Here is a 26,463-nt window from a genome sequence, read left to right as displayed (position 1 = left end):
CTAAAAAGTAATAATAAGGAAATGTGAATCTAATATTTTAGAATTTAGTAAGAAATTTCGAATTTTTTAATGTAGTTTAGTTTTCATTCACCGAGGAGAAGGTTTTGGTATTGTATGTCTAACTGATTTTAAAAATATATACAAAATTAAGTTATAACATCCAACATTAATTGCTTTGAAAGTAAATGAGATTTAGTTCGTATTTTGAAATTTTTGTATGAGAATCAATCCAATTGACACAATAATTAATTGTATTGGGAAACAATTACTTATCCCGATACTATAAAATGACAATTCTATGATTTCGATTGAAATTATCAAAAAAAAGTGGTAGAAAAAGAAATAAGGCTACATGTAATTTTGCATTTGATTTTTAACTAAAACATCTTTAGCAGTTCAAAAAGAATCTTCTCATTTACAAGTTAAACATAAAATTTGAGGCCACTGAAACAAGAATATTGGAGAGCGCAGGCTATCAAAGTTAGTTCACGTGTAAATGTGGGTATATAGTAGTGCTTGAATTGTAATGAAGTATGTTTTTACAGCATATTTATGGCAAATTAAATTTTGTGAATCTTAAAGTGTAATTTATTTATTTAATAATATGGTCAGCGCTAATGAATTAATGTGAATTTCATATTAAAATTCTATTCTATTTGGCATGGTTCAGTGAATAACGTTTTTGCATTGATTTTAATTTGGTTCATTTAAATTTGACTCTTAAAATTCTCTTTAATCACAGATTTTATGAAATAGAATATTTTCCTTTTTGTTGAAAATTTTTGCATATTTTTAAGAGTATGTTAAACCAAATTTAATAAAGTTGGGTCAAACCAATGGTTTGTATTGTAGCACTTTTCCCTTCATCAAGTGAAAATTCTGCTTTTAAATACAGTCTATGCATACTTATCACACTATTAAAATTATTTTCATTCAAATACAAACTATTTCTAGGATTGCATATATTTAGGATGACGCATATATGCAGTCTTTGAAATAAAGCAAAAATTAATATAAAAAGGGGTTAACATAATGCTCGATTTTAAGGGTTAATTGTGTGAGTTAAGAAAAATAATTATATTTTTTAATGTCACGGAATTTACCGCTAACTTTTTATGTTTATAGAAATTTGAAAACGTTTGCGATTTTGGAAATATAAGGCGCCAAAAATTCAAATTTTACAAATTTCAAGAGGCGATAACTTGAGAGGGGGTGGAGATGGAAAAAAATTTTCTTCTAACGAAATGAACTATTTGTTAATGTCTAAAAGCCCATAAAATTTCAAGCTTCTACATTATGGGGTCTAGAAAATAAACGACATCAAAAATTTGGAAAAAACGGACTTTAGATAACGGTAAATTTGAACGGCCATTTTGTTTTTCTAAAGTTTAACTATAGTATATCGCGCTAGGGGAAGCAAGCCGCTGTCTTTATGCGTTTGCAAAATTTTAAAAATGCTTATGGTTTCATTGCAACAAATAGTTAAAAAAGGCCATTTTTATGGTTTCGGGGGGGTATAACTTCTAGAGGGGGGGGATAGGTAAAAATTTTGTTCTACGGAAATAAGTTTCTAGTAAAGATCTATGTACATACAAAATTTCAGCTTTCTATCTTCAAGGGTGTAGAAGTTTTGTAAACAGACACACGGACAGACGGACGGACGGACGGACGGACGGACGGACAGAGTGAAACTAATAAGCACTTTTTTTCAAAAATTTTTTGGAAAAGTGCTAAAAATAAACAAAAAGAAATGAAGAACAAATTCAACATGTTAGGAAGATTTTGATGAACAAAACTTCCATCTCTTTTCATCTAATGTGAGTATTTAATTGTATCAGTTCTTTAGAATTAATTTAATTAAAAACAAGTTTCTAATTTAATTTCTCAGACTTTGGGAGAAAAATAAAATGTTCGGGTTAAATTTTAATTCTAGATGTTTTTATAATTGACCGGATATTGTAGATTTTTGATATTGTGATTTCTAATCACAAATTCCCAAATTTTTTTAGCACTATAGCTTGCTAGATTAAACTACTTCTTGTGAAAACTACTTCTCTTCGCTTTCATAATTAATATTACCACATTTAAAATTTGCATACTTTTAGGATAACGTAGAATATAGAATTGAAGGTTATAATGCTAATTTTTTTTATACTAATTGAAATTTTTACAAAAATTTGGAAAGCTCAGAAATTGAAAAATATATATTCTAATTAAATATAAAACTTTATATAAAGAATTTATATGAATAAAGTTCAAATAGGGAATTAATAAAAGAAGAATGAATAAAGCAGGAAAGTTACGAAAGGTAGTTGCACCAGAATATTTGCAATTTATGTACTTCATGCACATGTGTAGGCATATATAATTTTAAGATATTAGTGCGTAAAGTCAATAATTTTACCAATTAATAAGAAAATTTACGAGTATATAAGAATGAACTGTTTATGATAAAAATATCAACAAGCTGATTGGAACAGGCAGCAATATTGAGGGCATTCTTTAAAATATAAAATTACAATTCAAATTATTTCATAATTTTATTTCAATCAAGAAAAGTTCAACCAACATTTTAAGAGTAATCAGTGACCAAAGTGGATGCAATAAACGCATAGCGGCAGTGTCAATCAGTTTTGTTTTTCATTTTCATTTCTACTTGTTTGAATTTAATTACGAGGAGGCTAAAAATCTTAAGGTGTATTAAAAAGTGTCCAGAAATTAGTTTGAAAAAATTATGAAAATTAACATTATTCCATCAATAATTTTGCATTTTGTGTTGATCTTCATGATTCTGATGTTATTGGGTGAGCAAGCCACTGATTTTGTTTGTTTAAATTGCGTTTCATTATTAAAATTTTTATTAAATTTTTTGTATAGATTTTGCATCATGTGTGGAAGAGGAAAAGGATAAAGAAATGGATTGTGTTGATACTAATGGAATTTTCTCTTTAATTAATGCATTTTATGTAAAAGTTAAAAAAACTGTTAGTTTACGTATTGCTGATCCAAAACCTAAAGTTCATTACCATTTATATACAAGATTGAATCCAGGCCAGCACCAAGAATTACTTTATAACAATTCAAAATATTTGGATATTTCAAATTTTAACAGAAGCTGGCCGACAAGGTAAGTTTAAACCCATTAATTAAAATATTTCTTGTAGTGAGATAGTTTGTATGGTAGCATGGTAGCTATGGTATATGAATAGAATTTATTCTGATGAGCTTATTATAAAAAGACGACTTGCCTAATTTTTAAATTCAAGTAAAAATGACTTGCGTAGCTACATATTTTTTTTTTTATTACAGATTTATTATATCAGGGTGGTTAAATGTTTACAATAGTTGTTCATCAATGATAATTAAAAATGCTTATTTACAAAAAGGAAACTTTAATGTAATAACAGTAAGTTGGGATGAAAAATCACAGGATATTGATTATTTTTATCTTTCATTAACAATTAATCGAGTTGCTAAGCGATTAGCTGATTTTACAAAATATTTAAATGTAACAAAATCAATTCCATTCTCTGACATGTATTTAATTGGATTTAGTTTGGGTGCACAAATAGCTGGTTTAGCTGGGAAAGAAATTTCTCCATATAAATATAAAACAATTTATGCATTAGAACCGGCTGGACCAATGTTTCATGGTTTGGGATTTAATGGTCGTGTTGATGGTAGTGATGCTGAATATGTTGAAGCTATTCAAACAAATATTGGATTAGCAGGTTATTTTGGTGAAGCTGGTAAAGCATCATTTTATCCAAATTATGGAACAAATCAACCACATTGTTTATTAAGACCAATTTGTAATCATGCATCGGCATATGAATATTTTGCTGAATCAATAAATGCAAATGAACAGAATGAATTTATTGGAACAAGATGTGAAAATTTTCAAAAATTGGTGACATTTAATATTTGTAATTGTCATTTTTATGGAAGAAATTGTACAATATCAAGAATGGGTGGTGAACCAGCAATACCTAAAACTGGTGTTTATTTCCTGAGAACAAATTCAAAATCACCATTCGGTTTGGGAAATTATTTTAAAAATTAATTTTTAAAGACTTAATTTTTGATTTTATCTTTATTTATTTTTCGAATAAAAAAAATAATTTATAATTCAAACTGAAAGTATGAATTCTACGATAAATGAAGAATAAAAATGGTTCTTAACACATTGCGGATTAAAAGAAGACTTAACTATATGCAAAAGGCGCCTTCTCAGAATATTGTACTTTGCTTACAAATTTCTTAAAGTAAGTTTTTGGAGATACTTCCAATTTTCCTTTTGAAACCGACAGTATGCACGTAGACTTTAAAATGAACAAGAAATGAAAGGAGTCGCTCGTAAGAAATGAAATGATTTCGCTGTTTTAAAAGTTTTAACTGGTTAAACAGTCCAAACCGAAATTATATTAACATTGTCTTATGTATATGAGTGAATGTGTATGCATTAATAAAATCTTATTATGAATCATGAAGATGAAATTGAGAACAAGAAATGAATCTATAATTCTGTGATTACAAGCAAAATTAACCAAATTCGAAGAGTAATTCTTCGAATTCAATGCCGCATTGGTTCGGCTAGCTGCCTTACAAATCCAATAGCTAATTTTAAATATTTGGAAAAATAATAAATAATAAAATCAAATTCAGAAACGGGGCAGTCATCTGTCCAATTATAGATCAGAGACATCCGTGAAGTTTCAATAGAATGGTTCGAGTAATCAGTTTATACCGACTGAAACGTTTTCACTTGTTTTTTGCTACATTTGTAAACAATATTTTCTATCCAACCATTCCACAGAAAATCTACAGAATTTTTTATACAGTAGAAAATATTCTTGTCAATCTTACTTAAGTATAGAAAACAATCTTGTGTAAGCATAAAAATAATACGAAAATTTGAATAAATTAAAAAATTTTCAGAAATCGGACACATCACTTACGTTGTTAAGCATACATACATAGTTAGTTAACAATTCAAAACAAACAATTATGACTCAAGTGTTAAGTAACAGCCTTCATAAAATCTTACTATAACTAGCTCAACTACATTAAATTTATTTCCATTAAAAATTAATTTATTTTAATAAATAATTAAAAATTGAATAATTTTTTTTCTATGTTATTATGTGCAACAGTACAAACTGAGCACTTTAAGTAAAAATAATATTGCCACGTTTAATTTACCACAAAAACGCTAAATCATAAATTAAAATTATTGTTTGAAAAATTCTCCCTCATTATTGTTATACTAACTATTCTTAATAGAATTCTAACCCATAGTATATAATCATTTCATTTTAATTGAATTATAGTAATAAAATAATAATAATAAAAATCTTGAAGGAAATTATATAATTAATGCATAATAATTTAAGGCCATTTAAAATTTCCTCATTTCTTTAATATACTCGTGATATTGAAAAGAAGATTTTTCATACTTTAGAATTCTATTAAAACAACATAAAATGTATATGATGCGCTTATAAAGTCAAAGAGATTGCAATCATATACGAATATTAGACTAATTTGTTATAATAATAAAAATATAATATAGAAAAACAAAAACATTTGTAGTATAACAAACTATAGATGGTTATTTTAATTTTTTATTGCAGTCAGATTTTTTTTTTCGCGCTACCGCACATTTTTATTTAATATGCTTAATTTATTTAAAAAAAGGAGTTTCTGACATGATTACATAGCATTAAATATGTTGTAGCTCCTACTGTTACACAAAATTAATATAATTTACTAAATTTAATTATAACTTTTACACATGGTTATCATATTGTGAAAAGAAGGGAGACTTTATGAATACTTGTATACTCTTAAAATCTTAAGAAATTGCACGGTTTTTGGAAAACTATTTTATAAATTCTTTTTATATTATTCCTCCCTCTAAATTACTTGTAAATTTCGTATTGAAAAAAAAAAGTTATTCTATATTTCGAGGAGTGAATGACTCTTGTAATATAAATAGCTATGGTTCGTTAGATTTGTTAATGTATATTGTATAGCAGGTGTTATTCAATATAATAGCAATTTTTAAAAGAAATTACTTGGGAACTGAAACTTCATTAGTTACTAATTTAATAGTTTGGGTGTAGTATTCAAATACCTAACAAAAGTTGGATCTTAGAACTTTATTGATTGTGTGTTGATTTAATTGTTATATCAAACTCTATACGGAAATTTTCCAGAATGAGATATTTTTGGAGTGTATCTTTACGAGTATAGACCTTTTATCACTTTTTTTTCGATAGAAGATTTTTAAACTGTAGTCTTACCTGATTTTGACTCCATAAAGATTTTTCAGTTTATAGGTTAAGGTTATATATGATAAGTCTTTACTTACTGGAATATGTTGTATGGGAAAAATCGAACAGTAAATAATATTATAAGAGAATAAACTTCAGATATAAAAAAAATTACTAGATATATTACGTACCTTATATTAAAAAGAAAGCCCTCTTAAACTTTCTCATATTACAGTTTTATACATAAATATTACTCCCGGAATTGATTTAGAAATTGTCCCATATAAAATATATGTATATTATTATATTCTCTCATGTGTCATTATGAATTTTGTAGACATTTTTTTGTACAATATTTGCGCGATAATAGTTATGTAAAATATTTTTGTTAGGCTAACTAGTGAACAATTATTGTACAGTTTTAAGTACTTAGTAATATGGCTAGTCTCACTTATTTTGACCACGACTCCGACAATAACGGCCTGAACACTCATTCCAACATTTTCTCAGAATTCAAGCCTGAATTCTTAGCCCTAATAAATTGTTCATTTTATCTTCAATTTTGAAATTTGAATTTGAACATTTGACAATTTCAAATTTAAATTGAAATTTGAAATTACTGTGGTCATAGATTCGACATTTAGGGGGAGTTATGCCGAGATGTTTATGTATTTTCCTATTGAATATTGTGTAATGACATACTACCTATAAATAGTAATTACGGATGTAAAGTATATATATTGCACAGTTTGAAAATTGGCAAGTATTTTCAACTTTAATATAAACTAATAGCATAATATTTTATCATAAGATGAAAAAAAAATTTAAATAAATTATTAATTATTTAATATGAATTTTTAAATTTTAAATAAAATTCAATATGGAGAAATAAATAATTATTTTTGTTTTCTTTATCTCATTCATATTTAAATTTGTAGGGAAACGTAAAATAAATGAATTTAATATGTAATTTTATTTTGTAGAACATTTGCCTTCTAAATATTAGCTATATAGCTGTAAATATCAAAATATTGTTGGTTGTTGGTTTAAAATTAACATTATCTCATCTTTTATTATACCTGTGGGATAGTAGAGTTCATCAGGTCATAATAAATTTATAAATTCATTTATGATGTACTCATATTTAGGAAAAATTCTCATTTCCCTTTTTTATTTTATTATATTACCCAAAGCTCGTGGATATAATTGATGCCATATTATTTCTAAACTCACTTGATGAGTTGAAACTAAAACTAGTAGCTCAGGCTTCAATTTTCTCTCTGAAGACAAATCTGTAACAGGACTCTGACTTGACTCCACAAAACAAAAAACCATAAAATTCTGACTCCGTAGTCCTGATGAAACAGCATAATTCTTGATTAAAACCACGAATTTTTATTGTAAGACAACAACCACCTTTAAAAGAATTATCAAATTATTAATTTATATCAAACTAGTATACATGTATCCTTCAATTGACTGGATCAATTACTATAAACATCCTTGTTTTATAACTAATATTAATGTGGGTAATTGCTTTCAATTCAAATTTATTTTACCATATATGAATTTAGTTCAAGTTTTTTTTTAAAGAAATCTAATCTAAAGGAACATTAATATAGACCTCAGGTATTTTGAAATGCATTAAATAAAATATAAGATAAATAAAAAATTGCAGAGATTCTTTGCTTTCGTTTTCGTTTTTTTTCTTTAATTTTTGTACAAATAAGAAATCCTATGGGATTTGCAAGATATTCTGTAAATGCAATGTTCATACTTATAATAAATATTAAACTAAATGTTTTAAGATTTCACTTTAAATTTATATTTTTTATAAAATAAAATTCTTTAGACATTTTTATATTTTTGTAAATTTCTTGCAAAAAAAAAATAAAGCCAATGTATATAGGAAAGATTTTTGAATACGTCCACCATCAACATTAACATTAAGCTTTCTACATTCAGTTTTCATTATATAGAAATGAACAGCCAATTAAGTATAAGAATGGGATAGATGTATATTATGTTTAGTAGATACGTGAAGGTATTTGTAAATAGATATTATATAATACACAAACACATTGTATAACACGTGTTTTCTAATAAATGCTACTATGTAGTGAATGTATTACACTGTACTGCAGCATTTTCTGCCTAAACAATTTTTACATCCTTGTTGTTATCCTTGTTTTATTTTCGTGTCTTTTTCTTTTTGATTTCATTTAATAGTTTACAACAAGGTTAAGATTTTGTTAAAATATTATAATGGGTAAATGTTTGAAAATTTGTGTATAACAGTTATTGCATATTCAATGAAAACAGTTTGTTATTATAATCATATAAGCGTTTATATACTCGAAACGTGTATTCATGAATACTCTAGATGTATAACACTTAAATTACACAAGTCTCTATAAAGGAGCAGTTGAAAGTAATAGTTGTAATAATCATTCATACAAATAGGCGAGTTAAGATTTTTTTAGAGAAAATATTTTCTCTGACTATCTACCCCTTAAAAATTTTATTAACAATAATCTACAGATTTTTTAAAACACAGTATAGCAATTAATTTTATCGTATTTGTGTCAAATGATTAGTGAGCTAAAACAGAGAGCAAAATGATAGAATTAAAAATTTCATAAATTTTTATTTCGCTGTCATATGGTAGCATTTTGTAGATCTGCAAGATCGATTAAAAGCTTTGGTTTTTCTCGTTTTTTTTTTAAATAATAAAAATTGTTTCGATAATAATTTTTAATTTTATCCCTTGTGTATGCAAAAATATCCTATATATGCAAAATGAACATAAATATATTTTACTCTATACCTCTGCTACATAGCATATAATTTGGAATTCCTATTTGCATGTATGAATATTTCGCACAAGTATGTGTTTGTACAACACTCTCATTTAATGTACAGCACATAACAGTTTGGTCTCAATGAATATTGTTCTAAAAAAATGTTTTATAATTTTTATTTTTTATTTTTATATTAAATATGACGACAAATGAATTTTGTTCAATTAATTTTCGGTCAACATATGTGTAAAATTCAAATTTTTTGAGTAACAAACCACTTTCATCTAGCATTTTCGGAGATATTTCAGATATTAGAATAACCGCTCACCTATCCATGATCACTTAATTATTCAATGATTATGCCATTATTTACACTCCTTACCTTAGTTACATCCTTAATTTTTACCAATCGCTCAATTGTTCCCATTGCAATTTAAAATATTTGTTAGTACTTTGTTGAAACATTTCATGTCTCATTCCATGAATTCAAAAAGAAATGGCTCTCAATTTATTATTTCTAGTTTGACATTTTAATTTTTAAAGATTTAAGAGCGAATGAAAGAGGTGATCAAAGTTTTTTTAAGTCATTTTAGAAAAGAGCTCCTAATTTTCAAAACTTAAGCTTTAAGTTTAACTCTATAATAGACTTTGATATTGCAAAAATTTCATGGCAACGTTGAATATAGACGCCCAATATTTCTCTCTTAGTTTCACACTACTCAATCCCAGTTTCCCTAAACAATATTGTTGAACAATTTGTTTAGACAAAATTGAAACACTCTTCCATTCCCAAAAGTTTGTAAAAGGTGTAAAATGTTATTCTGATTAACTTTTTATGATATTAAAGTTGTCCAGTAAACACTCGTACCCTACATAATATAGACGCATAAATGAAAATGTGTATGTCTATTTATATGCATAATCGTATATCAGATGAAAAAAATATCATTTATCTGCAAAGGCTCATCGTGTAATGAATACGTAAATTAAGGATATATAAGGAAACAATGCACAAATGTTTACGATAAAAAAATGTGAGTCAAATGTAAATCAATTCTATAAATGCAAATTTCCTTTTTCTCTTTGTTTATTCTTGTAATGAAAAGGACACCTGTAATTTATGTTTTTGTTGTAGTGAAAAGCATTTTTGAATTTTATTAGTATTGCGTAGTTGTACTTATTTTTACACTTATTTTCTTTATATATCCTTGTGGCATTGCAACTACAACAATGTTTTATAAGAGCGTTTACTTTTGTATATGTTGCTCATGTGTGTTCATAAAGATTGTATAACGCATTTTCATTTGATGGTCTGTTGAGGTTATCTAAAATAACCATAATTTAGACCTTTTGAATATTCATCAGTAATTATTTGCATAACAATAATATTATTCTCCTTTCTATTTGTTTCCTTTTTTTCCATTTGTTTTTCAAGTTAAATTGAAAAAACAAAAAACTGCAGCGTGGGTGCAATGCAGTTTGCGTCTAACTTTTTTCTGACCTGAATTCTTTTCCATTGATACTTTTAAATATTTTTTTTGTTATAATGTGCATATTAAAGTTTGTGTTATTGGAAACATTTTAGGTTTATAATGGAGTGGATTTATTATTAACGAAGAATTTGTCAGGAAATGGAACTTTTAAAATATTGATTTGTGGAGTGTTCGAAGAATTAAGAAAAGGAGTAAGTGAAAATATTTTAAGTTATCTGTGAACAACAATAAATGTAGTTTTACTTTCAAAATAATAATAAGAAGCTGAAACCTACGAACGATCTTCAATATTCGGAGCGAGTGTTTGCTGTGCGGTCTTAAATCCCTGTACATTTTTTTATTTTAGTCAAGGACGCTACGAAAATGACATTATTTTTTGTTCATCAAATGTCACCATTCAAGACTTACTTAAGAAAACACATTTCTTACGCCCTCATTTGCGGATTCTCCGGGTAACCGAGCTGTAAATAGCAACGGAACTAAAATATGGGGTTTTAAATAAAGTTTTTTAATTTAAAATTTAGATCCAAGCAGAAATTCCAATTAGAGAACCGATCAAAAACAAACTTAATATGGTTTTTTCTGTAATATTAAAAATTTTTAATTATGGAGGCATAAGAGTTTTCAGGAATAACTTAATTTATATATTATTTATGTCCCATATTATGGCCCTTTATGTTTGTTTCGTTATTTTCGAATATCTATATTACACTGCGTTCTATAATAAAGTTTAAAGAATGACAACAATAAATAATGTACACAACATTTACGCAAATATGGGTTTTGGGTATTTGGACAATTTCTGAAATTTGTAAAAATTTCGAAAAATAATTGTGTGTAAAGTTTTAGATTTTTCGATAAAATAACTCGATTAGAATTGTAGTTTTATGCAACTTAAAAGAATAAAAGAAAAATTAATGATGACTAGTAATGAGAATTAATGCATTATTGCCGAATTTATTATAATTCTACTATTTTATACTGTAAAACTGGTTTCAAGTTCAACAGGACCATAAAATGAATGGAATCCAAAAATATTATGCAAATGTTTCAAAAATTTAGATAGAGGGTAATAGGAACTTTCAAACTTATTTTTGGAAAATATGGCCTTTAAAAAGAGATTTCAAATGGATAATACACAAAAGTGGTATACGTAGATTTGAGAACCTATTCAATGACAAAAATTATTTCTGTGGAAAAGCAATTGTCTTACGGCCCGAGGATTGCATGTATGATGAAAGCTATTCAGAATTTAAAGAAAGAAAAAACTCAACTTATATAATTTTTGTGACGACGGAAATATTTAATTTTTTTATATTCAAATCGTTAGTCTTTGTTACAATATTCGAGTTACAGTGCTGAAATACGAATTCTTAGGACGACAAAGTGGTTTTAAAAATGCTCAACAAACTTACTCATTTTTAATTCAACAAGTTGTGCCACAATATTTATTCAGAGTAATGCATCTACACACAAAATGGGCAAGAAAGTAAACGTCGCAGCCTCTATACATACGCAAATCAACAAAGTTTAGTTGTGAGTCATAAATATTAAATGAAAAATATGTACTTGAATTTATTATCGAACAAACTATATGAAAATTGTCAATCCATTCACATAATTGAATGCAGGATCGAATCCTTGAAGGCTTATTTTATTTTAAAAGAAAATTTTTAAATTTTATTAAATAAATCTTTGATACCATACCAAGTTTAAAAAAAACCTATAGGATAATTGGTACAAAATGCTAACATACGTTCATATCCTTTTCCAATAATTTCGTATTCTTTTTCCCATTGCTCTTTTTATATGACAATTTAACAACTTTATAGGTTCGAACATCCCCATGCATGATATTATTTTATACACAAGATATGTGTATGCGTGTGTATATCTGAAGTGTACGTACTACACGTATTCTCAACTTCCCACAATTAAATGTACATTGTACGTTGCTGTAGTAGAATTGTAGAAAGGAAGAAAGGATGAAATTTTCGTTTTTGCTCTTTTCTTTTTATTGTTTGTTTTTCTTTTTATGCCAGAAAGTGGGTGAATTTGTGAATTGAAACTTTTTTTTTATACCATAAAAAATTCATTGACACAAAGTCATACTGATAACTAAATTCTGTTTTGCTGGAATGCAGATGTAATGATTGTATATGTATATGCAAATATGTGCATATAATATGAAAATATTTTATAAGTACATGGTAATTATGAAGAATTTTGCTAAGGTTTTCCAAATATTTCGATACTGTGAGAAAATGTAAGAATTTGGGAGAATTGACATAGTAATTTGAAGTATATATGTATTACAGGTTCAAATGGTTCTATTTTACAAAGACTTGATGGTACTGTAACAATTCTAATTTCGCTAGTCAAAAAAAGACAATCGGGGAATGAGGGATACATAAGTATTTCTACGATCTTAGTTAATTACTAAACTTTAAGACGAGGCAGTTTATTACTAATAATTACTAAGAAATTAATTTTTAAAAATAATACTTTTTTTTAAAAAATATTTGATGGAGGTTAACTTCTAATGAGATGGTATTCTTTTAGCAAATTTTTTTTGTCTATAAACATAATAAATTTCTACCCTTATTTTGGCCGGCGAAGCGAATGAAGTTTTTGGCGAATATGAGTTTTTAAACTTGAGCTAGCAGCGTTTTGGATCTGTCGAACAAAATCATTCGCCGAACATAATTTCAAATGTCATTCGATTCCCTCAATTCATAAGATTCTTCAAACCACTCGTTCGCCGATAATAATGATAGTGTTCATATGAAAACTAGTCGAACAAATTGTTTTATAAAATTCAGAAATATCTCATTTGTGCAATTTTAAGCACCTACTAAGGTCTGTGTTGCCGAAATTTGGAATTTTTGTTTTGCAAATAATTCAAAATAATAGCGTACAAGGCGATCAAAGACAGAGAGTGAATTTATATGCACAATTAAAAAATTTAAAAATCGCCTCAATTAATGAGTTTGAAAAAGTGATGTCTCTTTGCGCGCATAGATTACATGTTTTACAAAATCACAATTTGTAATCAAGAGAGGATTCTAATAACTAAGTTGAAGGTGAAGCTTCGCAAGCATTTAATTATTGAAATATTTTGAAATAACTCAAGTAAAACACAACACGCATTTGGAAAAACTAAATTTGAACTTTAATTTTTGTACGATTCTGTACATATTAGGTGAATATTTTTTGCACATATTTAAAAACGTAAAAATTCCAATAAAAAAACAAAACACATTTTATGCAAATATAAAAATTTTTATCTATTGTATGTATGGAAGTTTGTTCAGTTATAGAGACATATATCGCATGTGAATGGTAATTCATAAGAGGGGGCTGAAACTTGAAATGATGTTCGAAATTGCTGTTTGCAAATTCATAGCATGACAAAAAATTTATTGAGAGAAAAATGCGACAATTGAAACTATTCAATTTAATAAAGATTTAGGAAATTATTTTAGATTTTATAGTTTGAATTTTTATTTTTTGGAATAAAATGTAAAAAATATTGTATGTAATATCTGTGTATGTATACGTAGTTATTTGAAGTCCCTTTTTGGGCAGGATATAAAAATTTTTATAAGTTCAAGTACATGTAAAATAAATTTAGACATTTTAAAATCCAATAAAACCAAAACTATATGGCGATGCAGTTTGGAATTTTAAACTTTTTCCTTTCTCGAAAACTTTTAAAAATTTTTGAAAGATTTTGTGGTGTTGGTGGAACTTTTTATGAAATTTTTTTTTAAGGAAATAAATTTTTTTTTGTGGAGAGAATTTCCCATTTTTCATATTGGAAAATTAGTTTTTATTTAAAAAACCTTTGTATAGGGTTAGAAACTTTACGATTTTCTAAATGCTCTTATTTTGATTGGTTTATTGAGTTCACAGTTATGTGCTTTGATTATAAAAACATAAAGGTTACATATGGTTTCTTTCTTAGAGAATATTAGAATTATTCCTTGTACCAGACAGCTTGGTGTAAAATACGAATAATTTTTAAGTTTACTTGGTATTTCTTGTAACTATGGTTATTAAGAAGTAAAAGGAGAATTGAAAAAGAATATTAAAGAATATGTATGTATGTCGGTAATTTGAAATATTGTGATTCTCCGTGAAATTTGGTATAAGAATGAGGCTGTGTTTTGGCACATATGTTGAAATTATTTTGGATATGCTTAAGTAAATAATGAATTGTTAAAAGTCAGTTTCAGGATTTAAGCGATTTTTCGGAAACATGTTTAAAAGGAATTGCATTCAAACCAAATTATATACTGTCTATTGTAAAATTATCTAATTTGTTGGAGAAAAGTAAATTTTTCTAGGATATCAATTTAAAATTTTTATTGTTTTTATTGGACAAAATGTTCTCGAGATTCTGATTGAAATTTCTATTTGAAATTATAAATCAAATAAGAATGTTAAGGGGTTGATGATTTCTAAGAGGAAGCAGGTGAGATATGATCTGTATTTAATATTATACCGGTTATGTATGTAGGTTATTTATATTTCCAATTGCAGAAAGGAATAGTCCAATATTTTTTTTAACGTTTTCCACAAATATACAAAAAAAATTTTATTCCTATTGTTTTTTATATAGAAAATAATTTATTAACATGGTGAATTCAGAAGTCTAATATTTAAATTAACGGAGAGGTGTTTTTTGAAAGCGACACCGAAAATATTTAAAAACATAATTTAAAATTTGAAAAAAAAAAATATTATTTAAAAAAAAAAAAAGATGAATAAAATTTTGGAGGTGCGAGGCATCGATCCTCGTACCTCTCGCATGCTAAGCGAGCGCTCTACCATCTGAGCTACACCCCCTGTTGTCATAAGTTAAACATAAAATACACATAAACAATTTGAAATTTTAAAAAGGATTTAGGGATAAAAAAGAAAATATGATGAATATTAAATATGTATGTGCATGTATGTAAAGTAAGCTTTTGTATGACAGCTCAATATTTAGTTTTCTTACATACAAATAAATTTTTGAAGGTTTAGTTAGTGTATTATAAGGAATTAATAATTTGGATTTGGCGGGTATATTCAAAATCCTTATCCATTTGTAATTTACATTTTCCTCATGTGTTCCACTTAGTATAGAGCTCCAAACTAATAAAAATAAAACGTGTTAAAGAGATCGTATCGAATATTCAGAGACAATCAAAATTTAGTAGGTAAGTGTTGTGGTCAGTAAACTTTAGAAAACGCTAAATTTCAGCTTAAAAAAATTGCCGAAAATAAGCAAAATATTTTTTAATTTAATTTCCAATACAAAAGGAAAATCTAACTAAAATATTTGCTGTTTCTTCATTGAATTTTCTGAGTTAAAACCAAAACTTTTGAACAGAGAACAAATATTTCTCTGTCATAAGTTTTCATTTTGACCTTTTATATTTACATGTAATCGAATTTTTTTAATTGTTCAAAGGTATTATTGTCCGGACGCCCCGACAGAGTAGAAATGTACCTTAATATTTCGTTGTATACGAACATGAACAATATCACGTAAATTCGCTAACATTCCAACAAAATGCCATCTTGAAAAATGATTAAAAATAACGCAATAGAACTAAAACTTTCAACTAGTGTTGGAATTATATTAAGCAATAGTTAAGTGTTCTTCTTCTTTTTCTTCTTCTGCTTGCTCAGAGTTAGATGTATGTAATCACTTGATGGTTGTTTTAATACCTGGTAGATGATTCTGTTCCACGCTGTGTGAAATAGTTCTTCAATATTTCTGATTCCAGTTCAATTTCATATGTTTCGAAGCCACAATAATTGTTTTCTTCCTGCCTGCCTTCTTCCCTCTATTTTTGGTTGTATTATGATTTTTAGCAGCTCGTATTTATAATCTCGCCCGACATGGCCAAAGTAGGACAATTTTTGAAAAAAGTTCCCTTGTTGTGTTTGCTCTTCGGAGAACTTCTTCGTTCGTAATGTGATCCACTCACGATACTAGTGGGTAGTTAAGTGTTAACTAAATATATTGCGCAATTTTATTTTTTTTTTTGAATTTCAACCCTGATTGTATTTAATAAAAATATTAATAATACCTTAAAGAAAATTAAAGAAAAATCAGATTAAATAATTATAATTCTGTTCAAATAGCTCAGGTTAATAAGGTCTTCTAAATTAAAAACAACAAATAAGTTTTGTATCAAAACATTTTTTTGTCAACCTTAAGAACTTGTTCTTTTAAACAACATTTAATATAAACCAGTTTTTTTACAGGTACCATCATTCGCCGAACATATCGTTTGAAAATGAAATTCATACATAATTATCTACATACATATATACATTATGTACGTATGTATAGTTGAAGAAACATATCAAGTCATTATCAAAATCCTAATTTATTACCAAAAAGTTGAAAATGTGCAAAGAAAATGAAAAAAAAAAACAATATACGGCAATACGCTCGTTTTTTTTCTCTTTGGTTTCCCTTAAAAAAATATTAAGTTTCTTAGGTTAGGTCTCTATCCCATATTGGTATACCTTGATTTTAAGTCTCATATCGTATGTACCCTTTGATTTCCATACAACAATTTCTTTTTTAAATGTTATTATGGAAAGGAGAGGTGAGCGAATGAGGCTCTTTGAATTAAATAAAAAGTTGTAAATCTTTCAGAATTGCTTTTTCTGTTTTTTTTTGTTTTTCTTTTTAATTAATTTAAATTTTTTTATTATATATGTGAGGTTGTCTTTTATTTTCTGAATTCTGTTGTGGGAGCAATTATAATAATAATATTCTACAATCCTTTTCAATTTTTGATATTTTCGCTTGTTTTTTTAACGCAGTCCCTCAAATAAATAAAACTGGAATCTTAAGAAGGACCAAAAAGAATTTGTGGACAAATTCATTTTTTTAAGATACAATCAAAGTCCATAATTTGTTTAAATATAAAATATGTCTTATGGTTTTGGATGGTGTTTACTTTTTTGTTGTTTTTCTGTATCTGTTTTCAACTTTATAAACCAAAAACCGAAAACCTTAAGAATATGGTTTTTATTCTTTTTTCTTCTTCTTCTCATTGTAATTTTGTATTTACATATAAATTATATATTGTTACTAAATGTACTCCCGTACATACTCGTATTATGTTAATATTTTACAGAATTCATGGTTAAAATGGTCATTAGTTTTCATGCATACACAAAACACAGTTGAATCTTCATTGTTGAAACTGAAAATTAGTTAAGGAACTATATCAAATAAGAATCCTAATTGATACCCTTCGGACTTCTAATATTAGCCCAATATTATTGAAATTTAGTTGGTAAGTTGGTATGATTGATAATTTGGTGAAATTGAAACGCATTTTTTAAGGATCTCAGATTCGCTAATGTATTTAAAGGAACCGCCAATGGGAAATCATATTTGAAAAGTTCAAGTTTTATAAAAATAAAAAATTAAAATTCGATTTTTTTCAACTTAAGAGCTTTGTGATTTTGAAGCTTGAAAACATGATGACTAAGTCAAACATGTATTCGAAAGGCAGCCCTTGTTTTCAGCTTATGGAATATCTTTATTACATATGATCATTCGTTTATCTTGTAAAGGGAAATGGAAGAAATAGAGAAAAGATGAACGTGTCAACTCTGTAGTAGCTGTAGTACAAATGATTTTCAACAGTTATGTTTCAATTGACGATAATAATTTGTACTAAAATTTTGTTTAGAATGGTGATACTGTCAGTAAACCTGGTTGTGCAAACTTTGAATTTTGTTGTTTTTAAGAGTTTTTGAATACGGCAATATTTTTATTTAAGTTTTATAATAGCTCTTGTAAGATCTAGGACAACCATTACTAAATATTATAGGAATAATGTTCCTATTACCGCTCTTGTTTATGAAAAATTTTTATACTGTACGTTTCATAGTATCCAAAATACGGCGAAAATATTTTTAGAGTTCTATGGTATTTACTAGAACCACTACTTTAATCGTACGAAAAATTGACGAAAATTTGATTAAACTTTGACCTAATTAAATAAGTTTTCAAGTTATCACTGGTCTGTCATTGAATTATTCATCGAATATTCATTCGTAGGTTGGGCTTAGTTTCGAGGTTTTGTTTCTCGGCAGAAAAGATTTTATGCGGCAGAAAATTTAGTGCCTATGATCTGAATTCTACTGTATTTACAGTATTTGTATGGCATTTAAATTTATTCATATACACTCGTATATTGGAATGCCCTTAGCGCCAGATTACTTTTGTTATAACGAATTTCGTATACTGAATTACTTACTGAATTTACTTTACTCGTTTATTCTTTTTTTGGTCATTTTTTTTAAACGAATTTCAGTGGTAATATTTAAAAAGGCAAGAAGATATTTTTCTCTTTTCTCTAAGAACGAAAATAATATTTTAATTTTGTTGTAGAATATTATTTTCTAAATTAGTTTAGCAAACCATATTGTAGAAGAGATTTAAGATTTCTTTAGGAAATTAATTTGAAAATGCTTTGTTTCTTAATTCGGTACTCATTGGTTTGTTTTTTTAAGCATTTTGAAAATGATTTAATATTTAAATTGTTAATTAATTATAAAATTATGAAAATTTTCCCACACTAATATTTAATTTATTCATGTGTGTTAATTATGTATGCGTTAAATGTTATAAAACTCGGTTTATACAAACACTTTTAAACTCATTCAATTCCAAACAAAAAATTTAAACACTATTTTTACCATGGAATTTAAAATTTTCAAATTTTAAATGAAAAAAGATAAAAAGGGGCATTTAGGCATAAATTTCATAATTGTTGATAATTTATGATAAGGAAAGTTTGTCTAAATCCCAAGAATATCACCAGAAAAATTAAAATTTAGTAAATTATCAAAATTTATTACAGAACCTTCAATTGGGTTTTAATGATTTTCGAGATTTGATAGAAATATATTTTTGCAAAATTTTGTGAAAATTGCTGCTTAGTGTATATCAAATATCTTTCAATTCAAATATTCAAATTCAATATATGATCAATTTTTCATAAGAAATAATAAACCATATTCTGGAGCAATAGCTTCTATTATCAAGAAATCTTATAGATTTAACCACAATCACTTAATAAGCCATTGAAAATAACATTCTCTGTTAATTAAAAGAAGCACACTATAGAACCTTTTAAACTAAAAAATTAAATCTTTTGAACGAATAATTGGATTTGAAAAAAGTTAAGAACCTAGATTTCTTAAATAAGAAAAATTTACTTTTTATACTTTTATCTACAACTTCGGACAGAATTGAATATTTCCAAGTATTGCCCATGTGTGTAAAATACGCTCCCTAAATGCAAACTTTAACCACAAATACTCATGCGGCTAAGATGTGTGGCCCCCAAAAGAGGAAAATTTTGTACCACTTTCTTTACGGATGCACAGTTTTGGCATCGGTTAAGCTTAGATTATGGCGATCACTGTTTTTTACGAATTTGAAACAACTGTATGGGAGTAAAATAAAAATTTACTATTATTTCTCGATCGTACAGACTAGATTTTAGCATAGTAAGTAGAATTAGTGTCTCTCCATTTAAAGCAATCAATCATTTAATGAAAATTTTTAAATTAAAATATAATATTTTTTTTCAATCTCTTGGCGTTATTAAGAAAAACACTAATATTTAAAGAAAGAATGAACATAAAGATCATTAAATTTAATCAAATGTGCCTCTTATATAATGCTATAAAAGAGATGTCGCAAGATGAAGAATTTTTAATATTCGATCATAAATATTTTTTAAGTATACTGCAGTTCCATTTTGCGATCCAAATTTTTTGATGTACTTCAAAAATATTCGATTTATGAGCACATTTTACAATTATTTTTATTCCTTCTTTTCTATCCTTTTGGTCGTAATGTACATATTGTGTATGTATTTTTGGATATGAAAACTTTCTGGAAGGATTCAATTTTAGGAGCTTGTGTTAATTATGTTTTGTATCTTTTTCCTTTCTATTCTTTTTAAACTGCTATCTTGATAACTTATGTTTGTTACAATGTACAGCACATACTGTATTAGCACATGCATTCAGCTATTCTGCAGCTCATATAGACCATTATGAATCAAAAAATTTCTGATTTTCTTTAGTTTTTCTTTACTCATTATTAACATACCATTAAATCTTACTCTTAGGAATAAAATAAGATGTAGAGATTTTCATTTAACATATCACTTGAATCTAAAAACGAATGTGAATCCTGGCGGCTAACAGTCATGATATTGATAAACTGCAACATAAAAATGCAAAACTAAAGAAGTCATCTGCGAATATTCAACTATAAAATGAAAAATATTTGTGTAAAAATTTATGAAATAGAAAAATTTTAAACTATAAAACAAGATGCAAATCAGTAGTGATAGTGACCAGCCAACATCAACTGAAGCAGCAGTATAATAAAAATGCAACAAATAAAATCTTTTTAAACAACAATTAGAAGATGAAATGAACGAAAAGCTAGAAGAGAAGGAAGAAGAAGAATAAGAAGAAGAGATCAAAAAAATTAGTTGTATTTTTTAATGTCTTTATGAATTAATTGTCTGAATATTTCTCTAACAAATATTCTGATCCGGTTCTTAAAAGATTTATGATATAGGAAAGAAAAAATAAAGAAAAAAAAATGAAAATTTCATTTACTTTAGTTTATCTTGGTGACGATGCTCTGGGCCTTATTAATATAACAGTTTACCTGTTATATTAAAATATTTTTTCTATAAATTGTATACAAGTAAAATGTGATGTCCAAATAGAATAAAACATATCCCAGCTAGTCTTTTAAATAACACTTAAGAGTAATTTTTCTATAGTGATATAAAAAAGCTTTCAAAAAATTCAAAACTTGTACTTTTGTAGTTTATTAACAAACGAGAGTGAAGGGAGAATATGCATTTTAAAAGTGAGCCATTCGTGACTAACAGTTTAATAGTCTAATCATTACTAGTTATGAAATGTTCCACAAAAATCAGACTGCATAAATGTCGAATCATTTTTTATGCTAAAAATTCCCATTCATACTTTGTGATATAATCTTGATCACTGATCTCAATTCACCGTGTTTAAATTCTCCATAAAATGAAAGAATGAAACCAAAGTTAGTAAACTAAGTTTCTAACAACTTCTCAAGGCAAAAATCAGAAACTTTTCGATTAAGTTCCAGGCTAAATTTGATTTACAATCAGATTGACAAACAGATTTTCGATAATGTCAAATTTTATTTATCATCACTAATTTCACTACTATTAAGGGCTGATTGGGATGTATAAAAATATCTATAAAAAATATCTTAGTTTTATATGTGATTAGAATAAAATTCAATGGACGAACAGGTAACGAACAACTAAAAATTAAAAAAAGAAAAATAAAAAACTAAATTAAATAAAGATGGTTATCAATTTTGGTTACTTTACCAGTTGGTCAGGTAGCTAAGCAATTGTCACCCACTGAGTGTGGGTTGAATTTACTTTAATATTTTAGTCTGCGCTGAAAATTCTATATGTTTACCACAAAATTCCCTTCTACTATAGTTCTACAATATTTTGTTTTGGTTTTTCATTAGATTAGGATTTCATCGTTTTGGGACGTCATAAACTTAATATTTTTATTTAAATTTATTTTTTAGTTGCTTTTTTTCTTAATTTGATTATTATCTTTGTAACTCTCTCACATACGTTAATACGTACATATATAGAAGATTATGTTGTTATTTGAGTTTTGCTTGATTTTTGAAAATGCACTTTATATGCACCTGTTGATATTATTAAATTTTTGAGTTGTTTAAGGTTTTATCTTATCATTTGGGTTTTATTAAATTAGGAAAATGCTTTAAAATAATGAAGAGGGCCGAGAGGGAATTCAGAAAATTATTATTTAATGAAGATCGATTTAATCTAATAATGTTAAATTCAAAAACCTTTATATGAACTTGAAAATCTTTATCATCTTAGAATAGAAGAAGAAGTCTCTAGAGGAATTCAGATTTTCGTTTCCATAATAATAAATGTAAAAATTATTTGATAAATTTGGTATAATTAAATTTTATCAAATTAATCAAGTTTGTTAATTAAATTTTCTTGAGATTGTTAAAGATAATTTTAGGTTAATTCATTTTATATTCGGAAGCTTAACATTTTACTGTTCATTAAGATCAATTTAAATTGAAAAACAAGATATCATAGTTTTAGTTAATAGTTTTGAACATCATGGATCCAAAATTAATAACACATTTTTTAATTTTATTGTTTGTGTAAAAACTGCAGTTGTTGACATTTTGAATAATCAACATTATTTGAAGCCTAATATTGCTGGCGTCTTGCATTGTCATTAACATTGCTGTGATGTAGAAGATGTTATATGTGTACTCTTCAATATTTGGTCATATTGACAACATTTGGCCGTTTGATTGTGTATGTTTACTCATAATTCACATACAAAATTTTCGCTCAAAAAAATTTTATTCCAGATTTATTGTTAATTTTTGTAGCCTCAAAACAATACGAGCTAACATAAGCAGTGGCAACATAAAAATAATAATTTAGAATGAGTTCTCTATAAAGGCTTATAAATCAAATCACTGGTTAGTAAACTCAATTTATTACCTTCTTGTCAATTGTATCAAAGTAGCAAATCAAGTGTATAATTGAATATAGTTTTAAAATGTAATTTTGTAAATCTTATTAAAATTTAAAATTGAATGGTATAAAGTGAAAGATTTACTTTATATCAGAGACGGACGGATTAAAAAGCAGACGAACGGTCAGAATTAATCGGTTGGCAAAAAAATATGAATCTCTAGCATTAGAATTTATATCTATTTGCCGAAGTTGTTATTTGTTTTATTTTTTTTTCTGCATTAAACATTTTTTGGCTTATCAAAAATTAAAGAATCGAATTGGTTAAATAATTTCAGCAATTTCGTAAATTTTACTTTTGTGGCTTTTATTCCGTTCCTTTATTACTTGAACCCAGGTTAAATTAGGTCACGTTAACGTGGGCTCCCAAAGAGTACACATAGGCCTTTTATGCGTCTCATTCGAATCAACCCGAACTACTCAAAAATTGGCGATCAAAAAAGTAAGACCCAAGTAATTTGGAATTTGCCAGCACCGGACATGAGTTTAGGAGGTAGGTCACCTTTTCTTTTTCCTCTTCATCGCCCGAACTTCTACAGAGATTGTTTATCATAATTCTTGCATGTTCACCAATCGGACAATGAATCGTTAGAACCTCTAATATTGTTTAATATTTTGTTCTATTAATAATTTTAATGCACAATGATAAGAATTCATAACAGGTTTATGAAACAAGTTGATTAACACCAAACAACATTAACTCTAATTATTAACATTAATGTATAGATAATAAAAATAAGGAATCTATATAATGTTAGCTTACCTAGATATGTTCATATAATATATTTTAGCTAAATTCCACATTACTGTAGAACTATAAATGATCAAGAAGATATTGAAAGAAATTTTATTTCTTAATGTTTTCCAAAAATTTCATTTATTGTACTCCAAATTAAAATATATAAAAATGTACTAAATTATTTCAAAAATCGAATCTTCTGCCTTTAATATGATTCTGCTTAATTTCAGCCACAATACTTGCAAATAATCTTTTAATTACATAATTTTTGTTTCTTTGTCAATCTATTTCTAGATTAGGGTATTATTGTAATACTATAATAAATTGTCTATTACAGCTTTAATGTTTTAAATTACAATTGAGTCGGTAAGTAGACAAAGGGGTTAACTTTCACTTCTGACTTGTAAAAGCATTCTGACATTTTTTTTCGTTAACAAATTGTGAAAATATTAATTTTTTTGTTGCTTGACTCCTCTGTGCACTGTTAATCTCGTCTTCTATTAAGTTCCTAGCTAAAAGAGTAATCACAGTTAAAAATATATGACATTTAATGATGTTCCTTCCGAGCAACTCGATTTTCGTCAAAATATTAGTTAACCTCTTTGTTCACTTACCTCTTCAATTTCTTGCCAGGAAATTATTTTTACTATAAATACCAAAGTTGCTGCGTCAAGGTTCGATGAAGCTCGATTTTTTGAAGAGATTGGATGAGTTTTTTTGAAGAGAAATTTAACACAAAAATTTCAATTACTTAAGTAAGATTCACTCAGTTTTTATGGTGTGTTCAAATTTGTACAAGTTTAGTTGATTACCTTTGCTATATACTTATCATACGATTAACATTTTGAGTTATTTGAACTCCATTCTCACTTGCATGTTTCTAATTATTATTTTGTACTTAATTTTCAGTTCCACTTAATCAAGAAAAGGAAAATGTAGTACATTCAAGGTTAAGGCACTTAGATTGACAAAATAACAACAATTTAAACTAAACGTGTGTACTTGTATATTGAAGGTGAGTTTAATATGCGCTTAAAGGTCAAAGAAAAATATCGAACAGCTTTTTTCCAATGATAATAAATTTTTTTTTTGTTGTTTTATTTTTCGCTTTACCGCTTAAATTCGTTACAAAATAATATGTAAATTGAATTAAATCAAGTTTGAATTGGTGCGATGCGATGTATTGATTTTTCACTATATTTTAAATCTCAAGAGATCATCAATAAGAGGAAGAAAGACAAAACGGCAGAAAAAAAGAATCTTGTATCTTAAAGAAGAAGTAACAAACTAATCTAAATATAAATTGCAATTTAAATGTAAAAAATCTAGGATGTTTGTGATCTCGTTTAACGTTCTTATATGAAATAGAGAAAAAAAAAATGAATATTTCTGATCTTAATTTTGATTCATGTTTTTGTTACCTTTAGAATCATCATGATATATGAGAATCAGACATATTTGTATTTGAACATCATTTTACACTCATCTATCAGATTAATATCATAAAAATGACAATAATTTAAATTTAAATGGCAGATTAACATCCTGAGATTTCTTTTTTTGTGCCTGAAAGATATTTTATCTTTAAAAGGATAGATGAAGAGATGTGAATTGGATGAAAGTCATGTTAAAATAATTTTTTTTTTATAATGTAGAGTTTAAATGTGAAATGCATTGCATACCTTTTGTTAACTACATATATGCAAGATAATAATTCTCATTTCTATTTCAACTAGTTAATGTGGATTATAATATTACAGAAAAGTTTTGATTTGCATCGCATCTTATAGGAAAAGAATTAAATTCTATCTTCAGCTTCTTTGACTTTTATATAACAAGTTTAAATTAAATTAGAGTGAATAACTGAGAATATTGTATGAGTTGAAGGTGCGTGTATTTTCATTTGATTTGGTTGTTAAAAATATGAGTTTTTCTTGTTACATAACAAAATTAGATAGACTAATAAGGAAACAACAAATAAAAATCAAATTTGATTGGAAAATGCAAAAAATGTATAATTAAAAAATACACGGTATAGTGGGGGATTTAAAGTGTAATATTATAGGTTAATTAAAATTACATAAGGAAATTCAATGTAAGTGTTCTGAGTTTTCTATAGGAAAGATTTTGGTGTGTTTTTCTCAAAAAGTCAACAACGTTTCTATTGAAACAAAAACTGAAAAGCAATACCCAACAGCTATATAGTTAATCGAATGAAGCGTGTAACTCAGTATTGTGTGATTATTAGAAAACATTTTTTCTTTTTTTGTAAATTTAGCCATTAATTATTTTGAATCAATTTTACTTTGAGAAATTGTCGCAAATATTTCGATTCATACATAAAGTAAATACATATTATCCCTATATCCAACAACACTGGGTCAAAAATGGATGTAACACATTGGAAGATTATTCCGTAGGAAAAAAAAAACTTTTCATTATCAAACTTTTAATTTAAAAAAACCTCTGCGCTAAAGTTGAAGTTTGATA

At 26.7% G+C, this 26,463-nt stretch overlaps 1 protein-coding gene and 1 non-coding gene across 2 annotated transcripts in view; one reads left to right on the top strand and one right to left on the bottom strand.

Annotated features, from left to right (window-relative positions):
• Positions 1-2,785: 2,785 nt before the first annotated feature.
• Positions 2,786-26,463, top strand: part of LOC129610427 (phospholipase A1 VesT1.02-like) — a 128,995-nt gene continuing 105,317 nt past the window's right edge. Inside the window, exons 1-3 of the mRNA XM_055522996.1 lie at positions 2,786-2,804; positions 2,878-3,127; positions 3,310-4,037. Coding sequence (XP_055378971.1) covers positions 2,786-2,804; positions 2,878-3,127; positions 3,310-4,037 — 997 coding nt within the window. The remainder of the gene's footprint in view (positions 2,805-2,877; positions 3,128-3,309; positions 4,038-26,463) is intronic.
• Positions 15,348-15,420, bottom strand: Trnaa-agc (transfer RNA alanine (anticodon AGC)). The gene has a single exon. It is a non-coding gene; the product is annotated as a tRNA-Ala (tRNA).

The sequence above is a fragment of the Condylostylus longicornis genome, unplaced genomic scaffold (genome assembly GCF_029603195.1).
Source record: "Condylostylus longicornis isolate FDR11 unplaced genomic scaffold, ASM2960319v2 ptg000044l, whole genome shotgun sequence".
NCBI classification, from domain to species: Eukaryota; Metazoa; Arthropoda; class Insecta; order Diptera; family Dolichopodidae; genus Condylostylus; species Condylostylus longicornis.
Note: the sequence above shows the minus strand (reverse complement) of the source record. Positions and strands in the feature narration are given on the sequence as shown.